Source organism: Lingula anatina, chromosome 6 (assembly GCF_051362555.1).
Source record: "Lingula anatina isolate TDL-2025a chromosome 6, LinAna3.0, whole genome shotgun sequence".
In the NCBI taxonomy this organism is placed as follows: Eukaryota; Metazoa; Brachiopoda; class Lingulata; order Lingulida; family Lingulidae; genus Lingula; species Lingula anatina.
The window spans coordinates 22,252,288-22,272,038 of NC_141772.1; the positions used below are offsets into that span (position 1 = coordinate 22,252,288).

Genomic DNA, 19,751 nt, shown 5'->3' on the forward strand with positions numbered 1-19,751 from the left:
GCATGAACCCAATTTTATCCCCCCGCCACCCCCGCCACCCCCCCCCCCCCCAAAAAAAAAAAAAAAAGTACAAGCTGCATGAATGCTCCCTACCATTTAACATGAACATTAAAATGTGAAGTATATAAGTTTTGGTCTGTATGAAGGACCATGCTGTAGGAAACTAAAACTGTTTAATGTTTTCTGTTTAATTTCTCATAAAAGATCATTGATCTCACGTGGAAGCGCATTTGAACGTATGGCACGGTGTCCATTATAGCCTGTTGTTCAATGCAGGGACTCTCATGCATATTGTCACGCTCGGCTGTCACCTTGATTGGATAGTAAACGGTTGTCGTAAAATCGCTAAATGATATTAAAACCCGGTGCATAAACTTGAAAACCACCTAGGACAACCTTAGACTGCCACATTAATCCAATACAACGCAAAAATAAACTATAACAAGTGGTTAAAGCCTTCAAACCGAATGCCGTAAAGTCCCCATATACCTCCATAGAGACAATAAAATAGAAGAAGCTTCTGAAACAAGAAAAATCCAGTTCCAACATAATAATCGAAATAAAATACTGCCGGGCATCGGAGCGGCCTAAAACTTGGCACGCTTACCGCTAATACTGCAGGCTACATCATCCCGTCGCTCGTTTGTAAATTCCGTGCATGGCATACGCACAATCAAACCGTATATCCAAATTCCACCTCTGATGTTTGAATTGGTCCTCTCTAACCTACCATAACGAAAAAGAAGCCATGCCATTGGACAATGCGACCTCTGCGGTTACGTCATTTCCTGAATTGGATTGTAGAGAGGACCAAGTTTTAGGCCGCTCCGATGCCCGGCAGTATTTTATTTCGATTATTATGTTGGAACTGGATTTTTCTTGTTTCAGAAGCTCCTTCTATTTTATTGTCTCTATGGAGGTATATGGGGACTTTACGACATTCGGTTTGAAGGCTTTAACCACTTGTTATAGTTTATTTTTGCGTTGTATTGGATTAATGTGGCAGTCTAAGGTTGTCCTAGGTGGTTTTCAAGTTTATGCACCGGGTTTTAATATCATTTAGCGATTTTACGACAACCGTTTACTATCCAATCAAGGTGACAGCCGAGCGTGCATATTGTAATGAAGTTTACAAATGGAAAATATATATACTGGGGACTTTTATTTCAAGCAAGAGTGCTAACGCGTTTTCACATCAAAGTAAAAACAATTGAAAACGAATGCGCTGCACAGCATCATATACTTTTGCTTTAAAAACTTGAGGCGTCTAAGGGTAAAACTACGCGATCGTATATCCATTGAGCCACAGGTCATGTGTCAGTGTTTTAAAGATTAATCTGATCCTGTTGTAGTTACTAAAAATGTCTGTTGACTTCCACCTCCATCCCCCCCTCCCCGAAAAAAAACTCAAATTCGTGACTTTCTAATAGGCAAATTATGCGACCTGTAGGCCCTACAAGTCTAACGATTTTTTGTAACCGTTTATGAGTTCTGAACATGTAGATCGGAACTTTAATAGGGTTCTGTAAACATCCTAGCAATCTTCTCGTATGTCACATTAAGCATATGATTATTTCAAAGAAGAGAGAACAATTTCAAACAAACCACTGAAGATTATATGGTTTGCGACTATTCAATTTTTATTGGCATTTACGAAAAAGAGTAATTACATATTTCCTAATGAAAAGCTCAAGTCTGAATTTCACAGCCTTGGTTCAAATATTTATATTCTTATCGTGGTGTTGTATTGCGGTTTGTATCCAACTCATATGTCCATAAGGCGTTGTCCTTTTCATTTGACCTATTTCTTGCACGTGCTGCTCAAACTGTTGGATAGCTGGCGCTGCTGGCAATACCGCAGTTGTTGCCACGGTTACGGGACATCTGGATGTATCCTGCATTACCCCAGGTGGTTCCCCAGCTGAAAGAAGGCAAATATTTAAGACGGTAAATTTACATGCCTAGCTTTTTTCTTTTTCTTTTTTTTTTTTTAGCTTTTTTTCATAAACAATTCCCAATTATAACTTATTCATAAACAATTCCTAATAATAACATGTTAAGGATGAATGTAGATTTAACAGGGTTAAGTACTGTACCTGCCATTTACAATGTAGGCGGTGGTATGTTTATTATTATTATAGTGTTTCTGTGCATTGTGGGCTTACAAGTTTCGTGACTTAATAGAGGCCTACCTATTACCGACCCTGTTAAATAATGGAGTCTAACTCAATATCTCCGAATATAACTGTAGGCTTACCTGTTCTTCACTATGTAATAGTTGGATCCGTATCCCACAGCCAATACACCGTGGTCCAATCTTGTGCTGCTGCAGGCTGGTTCGTAAAAGACACCGCTCCTAGTGACAAATAAGTAAACCATAGACACGTTTTCTTTACAGAAATTAATGGGATATAATAGCAAATTTACATTTTATATTCAAAGTAAATTAGCAAAATGTCGCATGAAAACATCCAGACATTACAGTGATCCAGGGTATTTTAACAATTCTGAGACAACAAAATACGAATTGCTTTGGATGCTTAACAATTTTGACCGATCATCTCATTACAATACGACTAGAAATAAACTCTTTGGTGCCACGCTCTTGGTTGAACATTGTACCCACGAGGGGCATCATTTTATAGTTAAATTGTTAATTTCCCAAGCCATAACGTTCTGTGCTACAGAAGCAACTGTTGGTGAACATTTAAAATGCCATACTGCATGTATATCATATAAACGAGTGCCTCACTAAGTATATACCAACAGAATGCTATACAGTCTGTATACAGTTTTAGACCACATTCAGAACAATGGACTTACAAGTCCGCGGGTCAAATATGGCGACCCACTAAAAAGCTAGCCGTCTAATATGCTAATTGATTCCCCGTGGGAAAGTATTCAAGTGGCTCGGCCATATATGACCATCAGAGTAGTTAGTCCACTGTTCAGAATGCGGCCTAAGACCTACCTGTAGTGCATGAAGGATGGGTGGTTGGCATCAATGGCGACGGAGACGGGTCCGACACTGCTCAGGGCGGAGGCCAGACCAGACTCGCTACCACGGCGGATATCGGTGTGTCCTTTCACTGTGGCGCCGATGCTGCTCTTGCTGAAGTGGCATGTGCCGTCCTGTTGAAAGGGGGGACAGATATTTGAACTACATGATTATATGGCCAATGGCAACCATTTCTCTGTTGACTCAAATGTTCGGTTTAGTTACAGGCACTTAATACTATAACAGATTACTATAGTTGAAACAATTACATGTCATTGCCATTGTTGCAAAGAAAAAAGAAGTTCGAGTCTCATGGAAGTATCAAGTTGAGGCCCAAGTCGATAAACAGACGAGTATTGACGACTGACAAAATTTGTTTAACATACTGAAAAAAACACGTTTGTATTAGTAACAGGTATGGTTTAGTACATTGAATTCACATTGGTTATTAAAAGATTAACAATATATTACCAATTTGCCGACTATGCCTTGAATTGTGTCCTGTCATACATACCCTTCCTGTGTATGGGTAGGAGCTCTCAGTGTCAATTCCTCCGTTAGCTGCGATGTATCTGAAAGCGTTGTCCATGAGTCCTCCCCCGCAGCCATTGTTACCTTTACAAATTAATCAATTAATAAATTAATTTAATTTAAACATTTTGAATAGGCCTAGTTGGTAATACTAGCTGTACGATCAATGTGCTTTTTCACAATTTGCTCAAATCCAACTTTGTCGTTCCTCAGAAACAACACAATATCACAATATGCAATGTCAATGTCAATGAACTGAGGATTAATACGGGGCTTAGCATTGTTTTGTTTCTCATACTTGTAAGCTGCCTGATGCCTGTGGGGGTGTGTTAAAAACAAAGTTGACTGAGAGAGAGAGTCTCTACATTACCGTATCTTCTTGAGCAATCGACCAGTTGCTGTTCGGAGAGTGAGACCAGCTTGCCGGTGGCTCTCTTGTGTTGACCTTCAACAGAGCCGGTGGTGGAGAAGGCCCAGCAGGAGCCGCAGCCTCCCTACAACATACAGCAAGAATATCGGCACCATGTTATCACAGGGAATAACAATGATGTGACGTAAGTACCACGAAACACTGGACAGATGCACTACCACTACGTTTTTGTATGAAGGATGTAGCAGATGGGCCACGTGACTGAGACGTCACCTGACGGGGGCGCCCGTTTAAGGGAAAGTTATCAAAAAAAAAAAGGTTACAGATATTTGGACATTGTCGCAGTTTCAGTGTTTGCCACGGGTGCTCTAGATCTGTCTGATCCGTGTCCCAGAGTTGCTCAGCATGTGCTGCAAGATGGCAATACTACTGAAGTAAATCCGTAAGCTAATTAACATAAACATGTTCCAATTACCTGGTTTTTCACTCCAGTGACGTAGCCCTTGGATCTCCAGTCCACGCTGGCGGCCAGTTTCTGGTCAGACGGGGGCATGTACAGGGTTCCGGTCTGGTTCAGGGGCATGACGTACCCCAACATTGTACGTGAGAATTCCTCTAAGGTCTGACAAAAATATAAAACAATATTGGTATTCTACGTGAACGGTTTGTGTCTGATTTCCCAGTGTACTTTTTATATATGCATGTATATCTTAAAAAATGTTTTCTTCAGAAATAGTAAAACGATGGAAATAGGTAGTAACACGTACAGATAAATATTGAGCTTCGAAAATGTGTTTGAGTGTTCGCGCTTCTGTGTGTCTGTGTAGTTATGAATATAAAGATTTGTAAGATGTACGTCACATAGCTCAATGTATTAAGACTTCTACTAGTATAAATCTCAAACATGGTACCATATCGTTGAACTGGTTGGAGCCCACACTGTAAGTGTGAAGACCCATGTCGTACTCTCGGTTGTGTTTAACTTACCATGTCGTTGAACTGGTTGGAGCCCACACTGTAAGTGTGAAGCCCCATGTCATACTCTCGGTTGTGTTTAACTTAACCATGTCGTTGAACTGGTTGGAGCCCACACTGTAAGTGTGAAGACCCATGTCATACTCTCGGTTGTGTTTAACTTACCATGTCGTTGAACTGGTTGGAGCCCACACTGTAAGTGTGAAGACCCATGTCGTACTCTCGGTTGTGTTTAACTTACCATGTCGTTGAACTGGTTGGAGCCCACACTGTAAGTGTGAAGACCCATGTCATACTCTCGGTTGTGTTTAACTTACCATGTCGTTGAACTGGTTGGAGCCCACACTGTAAGTGTGAAGACCCATGTCGTACTCTCGGTTGTGTTTGGCTTACCATGTCATTGAACTGGTTGGAGCCCACAGTGTAAGTGTGAAGACCCATGTCGTACTCTCAGTTGTGTTTGGCTTACCATGTCATTGAACTGGTTGGAGCCCACACTGTAAGTGTGAAGACCCATGTCGTACTCTCGGTTGTGTTTAACTTACCATGTCGTTGAACTGGTTGGAGCCCACACTGTAAGTGTGAAGACCCATGTCGTACTCTCAGTTGTGTTTGGCTTACCATGTCATTGAACTGGTTGGAGCCCACACTGTAAGTGTGAAGACCCATGTCGTACTCTCGATTGTGTTTAACTTACCATGTCGTTGAACTGGTTGGAGCCCACACTGTAAGTGTGAAGACCCATGTCGTACTCTCGGTTGTGTTTAACTTACCATGTCGTTGAACTGGTTGGAGCCCACACTGTAAGTGTGAAGACCCATGTCGTACTCTCGGTTGTGTTTAACTTACCATGTCGTTGAACTGGTTGGAGCCCACACTGTAAGTGTGAAGACCCATGTCGTACTCTCGGTTGTGTTTGGCAATCCACTCTAGTCTGTCCTCCCAGATTGCTCGTCTGGAAATGATAAAAAGCAACCAGATAAACCAGACATCTTGAAATATGAAAATAATCAGAGAAAACGTGGGGGCTGCTTGAAACTTGGCTGCTCAGTATTGCTTGTCTCTTAACTTCATAATAAACAGACGTATAGAAGAAGGCTTTTTTTAACTTGTAAAGATATAGAGTGCACCTAGACTTGATCGGCATAGTATGATCATTAATAACCTCTAATGTATCCATAGGATAAAGTCATTCCCCTCTATGAAAGGTTAATTCTGTTTATGTAACTGTCTCAGACAATCAGCTCTACAAAATGTTGAGTCTTTAGTTTATGTTCAAAGGACACTTGCACCGATACTATATCGACACTATCTCAATCATGAATGTAGTGATAAAATTTGACAAGCAGTGACATCAGTGTTCGATAATTATCGCATGATTCCTGTGTTCGCGAAAGCACCTGTTGTTATCCTACATATCAGAACCTCTGATACAATAGTGACAATGCAGATATCAGTGTAACAATGTGTTCAGAAACGGTATCATTCTGAATCGCCGGCTAACATCACTTGATTACAATCACTGATAACAACACAGAAATCTATGTATAGGAAATAGATTAGCTTCGAAAATTTTTGAGTTGATAACAATGTTGAATTCGTTGATCACGTACTTGATCAGCAGTTTATTGAAATACTGAGCAACATCTAAATAAGTTCTTCTTTAATCTACCAATTTTTATTTGCGTTTTGTTCCATCATGTTAGACCATCCGACCTCACTGCCTTTAAAACGGAACCTAGTTTTTGAACTGATTCCCTAGTTTTTGGATTTACGTTAAAAGTTTTTCAGACCGAAAATTGATTTTCCTTCATACAAGTGTTTTGCGGTGTACATTGAAGGAAATACAAGTTACCTACCTGTACAATTCCTCGTCATATGACCTGTATGATTTCCCGTGGAAGTTCTTCCATGTCTCCCACTCAGAGTCCAGGGTCTTGTCAAAGGTATAGAGCTGAGAGAGGGCCACGCCCACACAGGCAAATAGTACCAACAGACGCATCTGGAAGACATGCCGTTTTTAAGTGTCATTATTAAAGGTTTTCAGTTTGAAAACAAAAATCAACGAACCCCCCATTTTGGATAACACATCGATACACGATCGAGTCCACTAAAAACGTGACAGCCTAATTAAAAACAGCAAAATTAATGTATAAATGATAGAATAAATAGTTAAATAAATTGATGAAATAAATAAGCAACAACGTTCAACGTTCTATATGCTTATCTATATTACATGTAGCGACAACCTTTTCATGATTTAATGATATATAGTAAATAGAAAATGAAAACAAGGATGATTACTATAAACATATCTGACACAAATAAATTACGCACAAGCAATAGTTAAAATGACATTTGAATTGACGAGCGACCACTGTAAATTAAAATAATTTCTAAGCTGAAATTTATTTTTAAAAATTAGAAATTACTGAAGAATTACTGATGCAATAGACAATGTTTTCACACTCAATGCCACATCGATTCAAGTTTGTAACGTCTTGGTCACATACGGGTATCCCCAGTTCTCTTACCTTTCAAACTATCGTCTGGCAAAAACGCGGAGAGTGACGCGATGTGCTCTCCCCGCTGTATTTATACCCATGGTCACAAACTGATAAGAATACATTGATGTCATAACATTTGGTACCCGATCCAAGTTTGGAAACTTTTTCAGCAGCTGAAACAATGGTCACATGCAGTCCGTTTCACCGAGCCGTTTCGTGACTTGACTGGAATGGTTGATACGCCCACAGTGACGTGTCCATAGCTGATAATGGTAAACTTGGCCATTCTGCAGACTCTATTTTGATCTAGGGTTTTGGGATTTAAAACAAGTTTCTAATTTCATTTTTATCGATCCTGTTTTTCGGTATTCAATATACGTAAACGTTTACCGTCATTAGTAGAATTGTTATTTGTAATGCACCCAGGTTTTTTAAAAGTCTTTTTTTTCTAATTGTTAATTCTTTTTAAACTATGACGACATACGGTAGGTGCATATGAATGTTCGACACGAGCAATCATGCCAGTCTCTCACGTGCCCTTCACAAAATTTATAAAGTGCACATTTTAGCTTAAATTCATTTTGCCAGCGACATCATTTTCATGATAACTTGTAGGCCCTAGTTGATACTAAATTTGGCAAGCATGGGAATTTCTGGATATTTCCGGCCGTATCAGAAAAAAATTGCTATTAAAATGGGATGTTTCAGTATTTCTGTACAATAGCACCGGTATGTTACTGCGCCATCAAGACTGTAAACGACAATTGTCTGTGTTTGTATGAGCCTAGAGATGTAGGGCCTACATGTCCGATAGGTTATGGGCAACACTGGTGTCACGTCAAACATTCTCGCCGTGTTTATAGGCAATAATTGTGTTGAAGATTAATAAATAGATATAAAAATAAATTGCTGAGTTCCTATAATACAATGTCACATTTTTCTAGCACACTCAACAAAACAGTAATACTACAAAGTAATTTACAAATTATGGCAATAATAATAAAACAAATGTTATGAAAATAAATAACGTTTTTTTTATGTGTGTGTGTGGGCGAGCCCTGCAGAAAGGCCTCCATCGGAGCTGTCATATTGGAAAAAGAATGCGAAATGTGTTTTAAAATTCATCTTTAACGAAGCCCGCCACTCCCCTCCCGCCATACTGCCAAAATAGAAAAAAAGAAAGAAAAGAAAGAGAGAAAGCAGTCTCAAGCTAAGAAAGAGAAAACGGCAATTATTCATCCCTTGTCATTGTCTGCCATCAAAATTTATACCCCCCCCCCCCCACACACACACACATCCACCCGCCGTCCTTCACAGCAAAAGCAATCGGTCAGTGCTGTGTCCCAGGTGTTCTATATTCTTTTAACATTAAAATATTTATAAGCCAGTGAGGCGAGAGTAGATGACACTGTTTCTATAGTTTAAGGGAGAACGCAAACAGGAATCGATAAGACGACCTCTGCACGTGAATCTCATTACTGGTACAACTGAGCGTCTCAGGTCGTCTGGATACAAGGTCATAAACACACACTGGCCGCAGGCTCCATTATGGCCCCCATCCTAGGGTACTGGAATATCCGAGGGGTAAGTTTTGTACGCGTTTATAACAATATTCTCATAATGGGGATCCCTTATATACTTAACTTGTACTGGCGTTTGTACAGTATAATGTGAGAAGGGCACATTTGTCAGCTGTCGGGAATACATTTGTCTGGGTCGACTATGAATCCGAGAAGCCCTTCCCATACTGTTATGTAGTAATATGTAGTTAAAGCATTAGATATTCTAATGAAATTGTTAACAGCCACTTAAGATTTACAGGGGCGGATCCAGGATTATTTGAAAGGGAAGGGGGGGGGGGGGGGGTTCAGAACGCCAAGCCTCGGATGTGAAGCCGACCATCGTCCCCATCCATTTTTGGATGTTTTGGAGGGCACCGTTTGCCTTAGGAACGGTTTAAAACTACGATTCAGCTAGTCGAAATTCTAATTTCAAGAGGGGAATATTGGTGTGATATATTTTTCAGAAACCGAAGGGGGGGGGGGTCAGGACCCCCCGGGCCTCCTCTAAATCCACCACTGCATTTAAACAGACTTGTTCTTATCGCCCACAGTGTTAATAGCACAACGATCGCTACCTATGATTCGTGTATTAAAATGAGTTTTTATATGCTTTACCTACATGTAGGTTACCCTGTAGCCTTTATGTAACCTACTGGTCAGTACCTTACTATCCGCATTGTGTAAACAAATTCATTGCTTAAAAATACACGCTAATATAGGTAACCGATCACGCGTTCATGCATAGTCCTCCATTAATAGCGGGGAAAGTGTCTCTCTCTCTATATATAACAATGCTGAATGCAGGTTGCAGTATTTAGCGATAACCTTGAGACGTTTAATCTGTCTTTTCTGAATAAGTATATGGGGCAAAACAACATAATTTATGAGCGTCGTGTTTAGAAGTACAAGAGTTATGTTAGAGGGAGGGAGGGAGAAAGAGAGAGGGGGGTAGGGGATGAGGGGGGGGGGGGGGTGAAGTTGTTGGCAACCTGAAGCTACTACTACTACATGTTGTGTGATATTAACAGACTAATTCTAACACGTGGTTCACAACATACATGTATATCTAGGCCTATAAAGAACAAAACTTATTTTTGGGGGGGTTAAGGTTGTTTAACCCTAAAAGTAAGTAAAATACTTGATTCTATATTCTGTAGCTTTGTCAGCCTATCAGACTACTGCTGAACTATGTTGGACAGGAATATGAAGAGAAGGTATATGCTCTTGGACCAGGTAGTATATATATATATATATATATATATATATATGACGTGATATATACACGATGTCTATGTTATCACCAATCTCTTTCACAAAGTTATAATATCAAATGAGCGTATAAAATATACTTGTGTGATTTGATAAAGAGTGCAAAATATGTATAATATTTAAAAACAAATGGAGTATGTAGCCCACCTCTTTCTCTCTGAATTTACCCACTTAGGAAATATTATTTTTTAAAAATATAATAAGCCCACGTTTTGCTTTCGTTTTCTCCACCAAACAGATACTATATTTCAGCTCCTGATTTCAAGGATGACTCCTGGATGAGTGAAAAGTTCAACCTCGGGCTGCCGCTCCCAAATGTAAGGAATACAATATAAGTTTAACAGTTTAAGCAATTAAAGAGCAATACAAAAACGACACATTTCCAGTAGACTCTACAATGCCGTTATTTTGCAAAAGTTATATGACAAGTATGACAGTTAAAATGATTTTAAAATATGTATCTTCAAATAAAACTGCAGTTCACTTCGAAAATGTCTTCGTTTTCCAAAATTAAAAAAAATATGTCTTATCTTTCCAGCTTCCTTACTGGATAGATGGCGACACTAAATTAGTCCAAAGCCACGCCATCTTAAAATATCACGCAAGAAAACATAATTTGTGTAAGGTTCCAGCAGCCACTAGTCACAGTCACAGCCACTAGCCACAGCCACTAAAATAAACGAGAAATCTTATGGAATACTTTATTAATGTTTAGTTAAAATTAAAATTTCCTATTAGTTTTAAGGGCTAGAGACCCTCTGGGATCGCATTGCAAGCCCTGGTTCATGCCCTTTGAATTTATATCTGATTTTTACCATTTTCTGATGCCAAGTAAAACGACAGAGAACTTTTGATTTTGCCTATTTGTGAACATGCAAGCCTACATAATGGCATTATCTACATCGTATTAAGTCAAACAGTTCTTATTTATCTTACATATATTCAAACTGTTGTTTTCTGGCAATATATCTCAAGGTCCCAAGTCGGAGGCAGAGGTGGTACGTTGTGATATGCTGGAACACCACCTGACTGACGTCATAGAGCAGCACGTGTATTTATGCTACAGCAGCTTCGTTCAGTGGGGAGATTACGTGAGTAAATAGGCTTACCTGTAGCTGTGACATAACCCCTTCGTCTGTCTGTGCATGAATACATGTTAATGTCTGTCTAAATTATATTTGAACCAGCTACGTAATGTACATGTGGTATAAAAGAACAATTGAATATTTTTACTTTTTTTGTAATGGCAGGAGACTAAGAAGGCAGAGTTTCTGACTGCATTGCCGGACAAGATGAAGCATTTCTCGGAGTTTCTTGGTGATCGTCCGTGGTGTGCTGGCGAAAACGTGAGCATCAAGCAGACAGTAGGGGATGGTATTGTGGGGGGGGGGGGACATTTATCCCGTTACCCTGGGGTCCCCGAGAGACCCTGGGGCGCCCATTGGCAAAACATAGGTTTACACGTACTGCATAAATGCATTATAGTTTTCTTCATGTTTATATATACATTTATCCGTTTAAATACTTCAGAGCAGATATCTTGGGATATCAAATAGAACGTTTTATCCGTTTCTTCTAGCTCACTTTCGTGGACTTTCTGGCCTACGATATTCTGGACATCCATCGCCTGTTTTCACCCGGCTGCCTGGACACCTTCAAAAACCTGACGGATTACATGGAAAGATTCGAGGTGGGGCAGTCAAAAACAAAACTCTTCGCCTAAGCATTTCTTTCACCTGTCCGATAAACTTGTATGTAATGTTATACGCCCTTTTCAAGACCAACCGTCGTGTTGATACTATATATAGTATATTCCATTATTGTAGTTATATCAAAGTGTGCTTTTTCTTGGGGTTCTTTTTACCAGAATGCTGAACTTCTTTGACAAGAAATGTGAAGCCATGATTTCATTTTTCATTATTGGTAGACAGCGGTTTATGCATATATTAACATATAACTTAATGTTGATTCCGATATAACAAATAAGTCAGAAAGTGATCCTTTGCTTAACGTTGTCAACGTAAAGATTTATATTTATTATTTGGAATTAACTCATATTCATGTATACATTTCAATCACAAGTCTTTAAACAACGTACTGAACCAGACTGTGCTAAACGTGTGTGATATTATTTCCGTGACAGTTTTCGTAAATTGTGTTCATTTTTCAGGCTCTCCCCGCCATTCAAAAGTTCATGCAGTCAGACAAGTTCATGATGAAGCCAGTCTACCAGGATATAGCAGACTGGAGCGGGAAATGATTTTGGAGGTCGTCTGCGAATAAAACACAGATATTTTTGTTTGAAGTGAAAGGGGCAAGATTACGTGAAACATCCAGGTGTATAGATTTCGTGTGTCAAAGAGCAAAATCGATTAAGATCAACCGTAGTGTCTTTAGTTTAAAAATGAGTTCAAGGACTGTCCTACATGATATAAATTTGAATTTATCAAAGTATTTGACTTTACATGCAAAGGACTGTAGTCGGATGAGCATTAACCAAAGTATGCGGATTTATAAATCATGTGTAGGACTGCGGTACTTATACGATTCCAATTTATAAAAGTGCCCCATTTTATTAAAATAAAATAAAAGTAAAATAAAAAAGTAAAAAAACTGAAAGGGCGTAGAAAGTAAAGTGGTTCAACGGGAACATGTTTTCATCATTCACATGTCATTTAATTTCAGTGAAATGACTTAGGCCTAATCAATTTACTCCAAAATACCCAGCTGCACCGACGTCCGCAGCATTAAAATAGAAAAAAAGCTTACAAGCAGAAAGAAAAAAACAAAAAACGCTACAATTTTCAAACAATGCATTACATGGAATGCAGTCTTAGTTTTTATGATAACACAATAATGCCACGAATAATAATGTCACTGACTTTTAAGTTAAAACAATCAGTTGTACTAAGCACATATAATATATTAATTGCCTCTGTAAAAGGGCAACAACTGGGTGTAGGTTTGAATTACATCACCCCTAAGTTGTGAATTTCTCAATGAATTTGAATACAGATATTCAGCAAGAGTCCAAGCGGTTTTAGACCGATCTGCGTAGAACGACATCTTCATTGGGAATGAGCCCTTAGAGTAACGCACGAGTTGAAAATGTCAGAAAGCTCTTGCGTTCATTAATAGCTGTCTTAAAAGTCTACACTGAAATCTGGTGCGAGATAATATTTGTATAGTCTACTTAAGGTGATCGTCAGCGTCCAAAGTCTTCGTAGGCTGACGTTTATGCAGGCGGGAGCTTATAGGGGCCGTGCCTACCGTGTCTTTGAGGGGCAAAATGTGGGTCATACTTGATATGAACGCGCTGTAGACAGGCAACAGACCGACATGGCACCCGTGTTAGGATACTGGGATATTAGAGGGGTAAGGCAGCCATTAACTGTTTGTTTAAGAAAACCTCCAAAGGTAAATGATGTCTCGATATTTGCAAGGCGAGAAAGTAATGATACAAATTAATGTATTTATTTTGCATGTATATTTAGGTACACTGTAGATAAACCAGGGATCACTTGGTTACTTCGTAGGTCATTGCTCTGCCATTTAAAATACTGTAAAGATGGCCTGCTTTGACGCAGGTTAAATCAGTGTGTCATTCAAATAAATGTCGCGGTTGAATTATTCAAAGAAAAAAGTAACAATGTTTTAGGACGATAGTTACTTTATTTTGGCGGACTGCTAGTACAGTTTCAGATATTTTATTGATACACACCTTCACACACAAGGTACAATCAACGACAGCACAACTAACTGTAACAAAATAACACACTACTATTAAACCAGTATTGAGGTCGACCACACTTTTCGGCAAACAGTGGTTCACTTGTTGAGCTAGCGCTATAGCTTGACATTTTGCAAATTCAGCGAGGACTCACTTGGCCTTCACTTGGCCGTAAAGACCACGTTGACATTGTCAGATAAGCAAAGCTGGTGTACTTGGTGTCCTAGAGAAAGAGCTCCCTGCGCTTATCGTCATCAAATATTGACAAACCTGATCTGAATTGTCAACTTTGAGAGCGAATTCACTACAAGATGATCAGCGGACTAACAGATCCGAGGATCAAATATGACCGAGTCAATACCGACTAATTCCAGGTACCTAGCAATTAAACCTTGGCCGTTGGGGGGGGGGGGGGGGGGGGGGGATTAGGCGGCTTGTTTTGGAGTGGGGTCAGCCATATTTAGTCTGCGGATCTGTAAGTCCGTGGATCTTTTTCTGAATGAGGTCAGAGATATTAAGATAAATACTGGGTCTAAGTTTAAAACAGTACAGTGTGTATAAAATAACATAAACCAAGCCTGCAATGAATTTTCACAGCCTATTTTCCAAAGAAAAAAACTTTTACGTGTAAGCAAGTCCTCTTTTCAGAGGTCTCTCTTAATTATTTCTTTTGGAAATAATTAACGGAAGGACAATGACGGTTTCTGTGCAATTTCTGTGCAAGGTTTCCTCGTGTATTTGCTGTAACATGTTTTTCTCTTTTGTTGGTGCTTGCATTGTCTTCTGGACACGTTCTAAGCGCCTTTGGGGACCATTTCATCGGTTGACCTTTTGAGATGACCCCTTCAAGTCAGAATGTTATGTTTTTTTTTATCTTTTAGCTTTGCCAACCCATCAGGTTGCTGTTGAATTATGTAGGGCAGGAGTATGAAGAGAAATACTATGTACTTGGTCCAGGTATCAAACACATGTGATCTCTGTATCTCTCTCTCTCTCTCTCTCTCTCTCTCTCTCTCTCTCTCACACACACACACACACACACAGATTAAGCGATTTCTTATGACGGAAAGCTGCACGCGCTTGTTTTAATGATAGAATATAATGTGTTTTCTGAAAAGAGAAGCTTCCAGTACCTTTACCCGCCAGGATGCCATTATACCCTGTAAAATTTCAAGAGCGACAAGTTACAATTCCATACAATTATTTCAGCTCCTGACTACAACAGTGAGGACTGGATGGGGGTCAAATTCAACTTGGGGTTGTCATTTCCAAACGTACGTAATTGCGTTAGCTGTGACGGAGAAAAAAAGAAAATATGAAAACTATTTTGTGATAGAAAGAACTTTTCCTTTTCCTGTTACAATGTAAGTTTGCCCGATCAGTCGCTATGTTATGTACGATTAACGGCTGAAATAGCGTTTGAACTTCTTTAGCATTGTCTCTTTCTATGTATATACTCCATATATACAAAAATAGCATCATGGAATTTTTGTTGTTTTATCATTATCGCTTTAAACATAAAATGACACAATTAGTAAGTAAATGTTTGCTTCTCTTTCAGATCCCCTACTGGATAGATGGCGACACTAAGCTGGTGCAAAGCCATGCTATCCTTAAATATCTGGCCAGGAAGCATAACCTCTGTACGTCACTTTATATATCCTATATCTGTAACCGCTATGTTAAGTATATTAAGGACATTTCCACTGCAACTTAAATCAGGAAGCATCAAACTAACAAACTTAGTTTAATGGGCCTTAGCCGCAAGACTGGACTCATTTAGGTAAATAATTTTCAACATCTAGCTGTCACCCAATTAAAATAGCCGTTATTGTTATACAGTAAAACGTATCAAATATAGTCTTCAGAAGTAATATAGAATGGCATTTCAGGTCCAACGTCGGAGCCAGAAATGATAAGATGCGACATGCTGGAACACCAACTTCAGGATTTTATCATGGAACATATCTTTGTTTGCTACAGTAGCTTTATTAAAACGGGCGATTATGTAAGTATTTCCAAGCTTGCCCTTTCATGTTTTGTTAATATTTTTGAGTAGAGCAATACGTTTAAACACTCAAACGGCCACTTAAATGCCTAATGTTTGAACTGTCAAAATCAAAGCAACTTTTCACCGAATCTACTTTCAAGTTGATGTCGATACTTTGTCTGAAGATCACACAAAAAGTTTTTAGTGTTTGACGATGTTTTAATTTACACCCAACTGAATGATGATACAAAACGGTAACACGCAGTGTTTTGTCCTAGGAAACAAAAAAAGTGGAATATTTAGAGAAACTCCCGGACAAGCTGAAGCAGTACTCGGAGTTCTTGGCAGACCGCCCATGGTTTGCAGGCGACAAGGTGAGGGTGTGCTGTGTGTGGGAGGCGGGACGGGGGAGGCAGCTATAATTTCTGCTGATTGTGATTGGTTAATATTTAGACCTATCATATTTATTTATTTATTTATTTATTTATTTATTTATTTATTGTTATGCCTTTATTTAGGTTGTTTGTTTTGTCCATGTAGATGGCGGGAGGGAGAATGGATCATGCATGGACACGTACTTTAGCCTTCTGGTACAGTTCCCTTAGTCTCTCTCTCTCTCTCTCTCTCTCTCTCTCTCTCTCTCGAATTTTATCGTACCGTGTACTTTACTGCACTAACAATAAGCATTGCTTCCTTCAGATAACCTTCGTGGACTTTATGGCGTACGAGTTTTTTGACATACAGCGCGTGTTTGCCCCTGGCTGTCTGGACGCCTTCAAGAACCTGACAGACTACATGGCAAGGTTTGAGGTGAGACCCTTTGAAACAGTAGAACAGTTTGCTTTATCTCTGAGACTTTTTTTTATAAAATACACTTGTATGAACCTCTAATGGCGCATTGCCAATGAAACCATGGTCGATCCAACTCCGTAAGGACTCTCCCACTGAATGGAGCCAGATTAAATGAATGACAAGTCTCCTCGAGCAGCTCGAGCGGGTTCCTTTAGTTCCAGATGCCGAGCGCCAACGAAAGTTTTAACTTAAAAATATTAAAACAACCCCCTTGTCGCTCGAGGAGGTGTGTCATTCAGTTAACCTGAGAGTCCCCACGGAGTTGGGTCGATCTCGGTTGAGTAACATTTTCAATTGGAAACGTGCCCCGATGCATTCGATGTAAGTATTCTTCAGCATAAAATCTCACGTCGTCATTTGAATAAGCATCCTTGTTTTTGATTTTTTGTTATCAATACATGTAAATTTTTTCTCTTTCAGGCCCTTCCTTCAATTCAGAAGTACATGCAATCTGACAAGTTTTTAAAGAAGCCGATTTACAATAAAATGGCGGACTGGCGCGGTGATTAATCACAAAGTATCCGCCATCGACGTTAAACAGATTCCAAACAAGACGGCAGAACCTCGCTTTATGGGACTTATAGTTTAGCATGGCACCTGCGCTTCTGCATTTACAACACTGAATCATAAGCCGTGTTTTCGACATTGTTAGTTTTGAATAAAAAAAAGCACTGTAGGTAAAAGCCTCAGTTCAACAGGTCTCATCAAGTCCAAATTATGTCACAGGGCCAATTTCAGATCACGTTGGAGACAAACACACCTTACACCCTTACACCCCTCACCTTTACACCCTTAGGTTCAAATTTAAATTGTATTTTTTGTGATATGAAAGCCGTCTGCGTATTATGCATGAACGTTTAACAAACATAGAATTGTACATTTTACCTCATCAAGACTGACAAAATTCATAAAGCGTCAGAACTGCCTGTCCTGTTCGATAGAGCCAGCTCAGTGAAAATAAAGTTCTTAGATTAAACTACAGTTGAAGCCATTATTATACTGATGTCGACGCGATGTGTTTGCTTTATCCATTCTTACAATTGACATTTTGAAACAAACAAAGGTCTAAATTATGCGTACATTTTGTTACTTACTTTATTTTAAAATGAGCATTTTTTTTTTCAAATTTCTGGTCGTATGACCATTTCAAGGTATGGGCTGCAAAGGTAGTGTATTTAAGCTCAATGTATTTTACAAGTGCTTGAAGGTGTAAATGTTACAATCATTTGATACATTATGTCTAGAGCAATCATATTTCACGTAATGTCCATCCGTACTGGGGGTTCGCACCCTTCATGCCCTATTTCACACAGACCACGAATCCCACGAATCGCTAGGAATTGACATATTTCAGGATTCGTGAGGATTCGTAAGATTTTGCAAGTTTGCTGTTCTAATTCGATACGCCCTACGATTCAGTTACGATACAGGTGCAATGCTGTTACGAATATTCGTGGGATTCGGCTGGAATCGCACGAATATTGCCAAGAACTCACTACGATTTACGAGAATCTATTACGAATACTGCACGACCGTTACGAATCAATAAGGAATCAGTTAAGCATACGCCGAATGCATGCACGAATTGGGTACGAATAAAAGTTATTTCTGGACTATTCTTGAGATTTTGTGGTATTTCCGCTTCGGCGAATATTCGTGGGATTCGTGACTGCTTCGTAGCCGATTCGTGGTCAATCCAGGGATTCACGAATCCCCGAATGAGTTAAGAATACATACGAATGCCTACCAATCGATTACGATTCAGTTACGATGCCTTAGAATGAAATACGAATTTGCTACGAATTAACTACGATTTTTTGGAATCGGGAGTTCGTGGCCAAAATTTTGAACAGCTGAGCATGCGCGGCCTAGTTCTATATCACGTAAACCCTATGTTCCTGAAGACTCGGCAGAATCCCAGTCAAACTTCAACTTACAGGTAAGTCTCGTTTAACTGTAGCATTAATATAGATGATAAAATGATAAAATGCTTATAAGCATTTAAATAGAATAAATGCTTACAAGCAGAAAGAAAAATAAAAAAAAACGCTACTATTTTCAAACAATGGATTGCATGGAATGCAGTCTTAATTTTCACGATAACACAATTGTCACGGGTGTTTTATCCACCACAGATGTCACGGGTGTTTTAATAGTGGATTTTCTCTTCCCTTTTATTTACGACGCGTTACCGTCCTTCGGGATCCGTGACACGGGGGTATATTAGGTAGGAAAAGAACAACAAAGTCCTGATCTTTCTCAATCCGGGTAAGCGGGTTTTATTGGATTACAGATGAGAGGTACAACTGAGTACGCCTTCTAAATTACTCCTTCGTTTCCTATTGATCAGATCTGCTCCGATAGTATAGGTCCTCCCTGTGCGACAACGGCGCTTCTAAGAGATTAATTTAACAAATAGAGTCTAAGTGCCTAGGTGTCTAAGTGTCCAAGTGTAAGCGCAAGTATAAGTGAGCAAGTGTGTAAGTAAGTAAGTATGTAAGTATGTGTCCAACCTAAAGTGCGGGCTTCGCTTTTATCTTCCTATAATGCAGATCAAGTTCCCCTTTTACACGTCACATTTTGTTATGTATTCTATGGTCACATTTTCCTTTAAAGGGTGGCACACTGTACTATCCGAGCAGATCACTTCTATTTATTCTCCGATCTCCCTTATGTTTTGATACATTCTTTTAGCGTACTTTCCTCTTTCTATATTCTTAATTCAGAACTAATTAAGTAACAATCACTACATGAAACTAGAATGGAATTTCTTTGGTATCCTTCACCGGTTACTAATTACATTCCATAGATACACCAGTCTGTATCTCGTTTGAACTATTTTTATACCACCTAAATCAATATGATTGCAGATAAAAAACTCATGCTTGGAGTATATATTGCTTTTCTTTAAACTAATTCTTTAAATCATTACGCATAAATAAAACCATTATGACACAATAATGCCAC

General features: G+C 39.2%; 3 protein-coding genes across 8 annotated transcripts; 2 read left to right on the forward strand and 1 right to left on the reverse strand.

Annotated features, from left to right (window-relative positions):
• Window positions 1–1,622: 1,622 nt before the first annotated feature.
• Window positions 1,623–7,568, reverse strand: LOC147761373 (procathepsin L-like). Of its 6 annotated transcripts, XM_087015006.1 has the most exons (9): window positions 7,409–7,568; window positions 6,734–6,876; window positions 5,724–5,829; window positions 4,375–4,521; window positions 3,900–4,023; window positions 3,513–3,613; window positions 2,972–3,132; window positions 2,258–2,356; window positions 1,623–1,921 (listed from the first exon to the last, which is right to left on the reverse strand). In XM_087015006.1, exons 2-9 carry the CDS (start codon window positions 6,874–6,876, stop codon window positions 1,822–1,824), a joined length of 981 nt encoding a protein of 326 aa, XP_086871132.1. In that variant the 5' UTR covers window positions 7,409–7,568; the 3' UTR covers window positions 1,623–1,821. The 6 variants fall into 6 exon arrangements, with proteins under 6 accessions (XP_086871132.1, XP_086871136.1, XP_086871137.1 ...); XM_087015010.1 differs by lacking the exons at window positions 5,724–5,829; window positions 6,734–6,876; window positions 7,409–7,568 and adding an exon at window positions 5,192–5,270; XM_087015011.1 differs by lacking the exons at window positions 5,724–5,829; window positions 6,734–6,876; window positions 7,409–7,568 and adding an exon at window positions 5,040–5,114.
• A 1,191-nt stretch (window positions 7,569–8,759) lies between these two features.
• LOC106175077 (glutathione S-transferase B) lies at window positions 8,760–12,831 on the forward strand. Its single transcript, XM_013556899.3, has 8 exons — window positions 8,760–8,965; window positions 10,101–10,176; window positions 10,465–10,529; window positions 10,751–10,832; window positions 11,188–11,303; window positions 11,463–11,558; window positions 11,792–11,902; window positions 12,383–12,831. Exons 1-8 carry the CDS (start codon window positions 8,930–8,932, stop codon window positions 12,470–12,472), a joined length of 672 nt encoding a protein of 223 aa, XP_013412353.2. The 5' UTR covers window positions 8,760–8,929; the 3' UTR covers window positions 12,473–12,831.
• A 221-nt stretch (window positions 12,832–13,052) lies between these two features.
• On the forward strand, window positions 13,053–17,765 carry LOC106175076 (glutathione S-transferase Mu 2-like). Its single transcript, XM_013556898.3, has 8 exons — window positions 13,053–13,587; window positions 14,824–14,899; window positions 15,152–15,216; window positions 15,504–15,585; window positions 15,835–15,950; window positions 16,211–16,306; window positions 16,632–16,742; window positions 17,205–17,765. Exons 1-8 carry the CDS (start codon window positions 13,552–13,554, stop codon window positions 17,292–17,294), a joined length of 672 nt encoding a protein of 223 aa, XP_013412352.2. The 5' UTR covers window positions 13,053–13,551; the 3' UTR covers window positions 17,295–17,765.
• The last annotated feature ends 1,986 nt before the right edge of the window (window positions 17,766–19,751 follow it).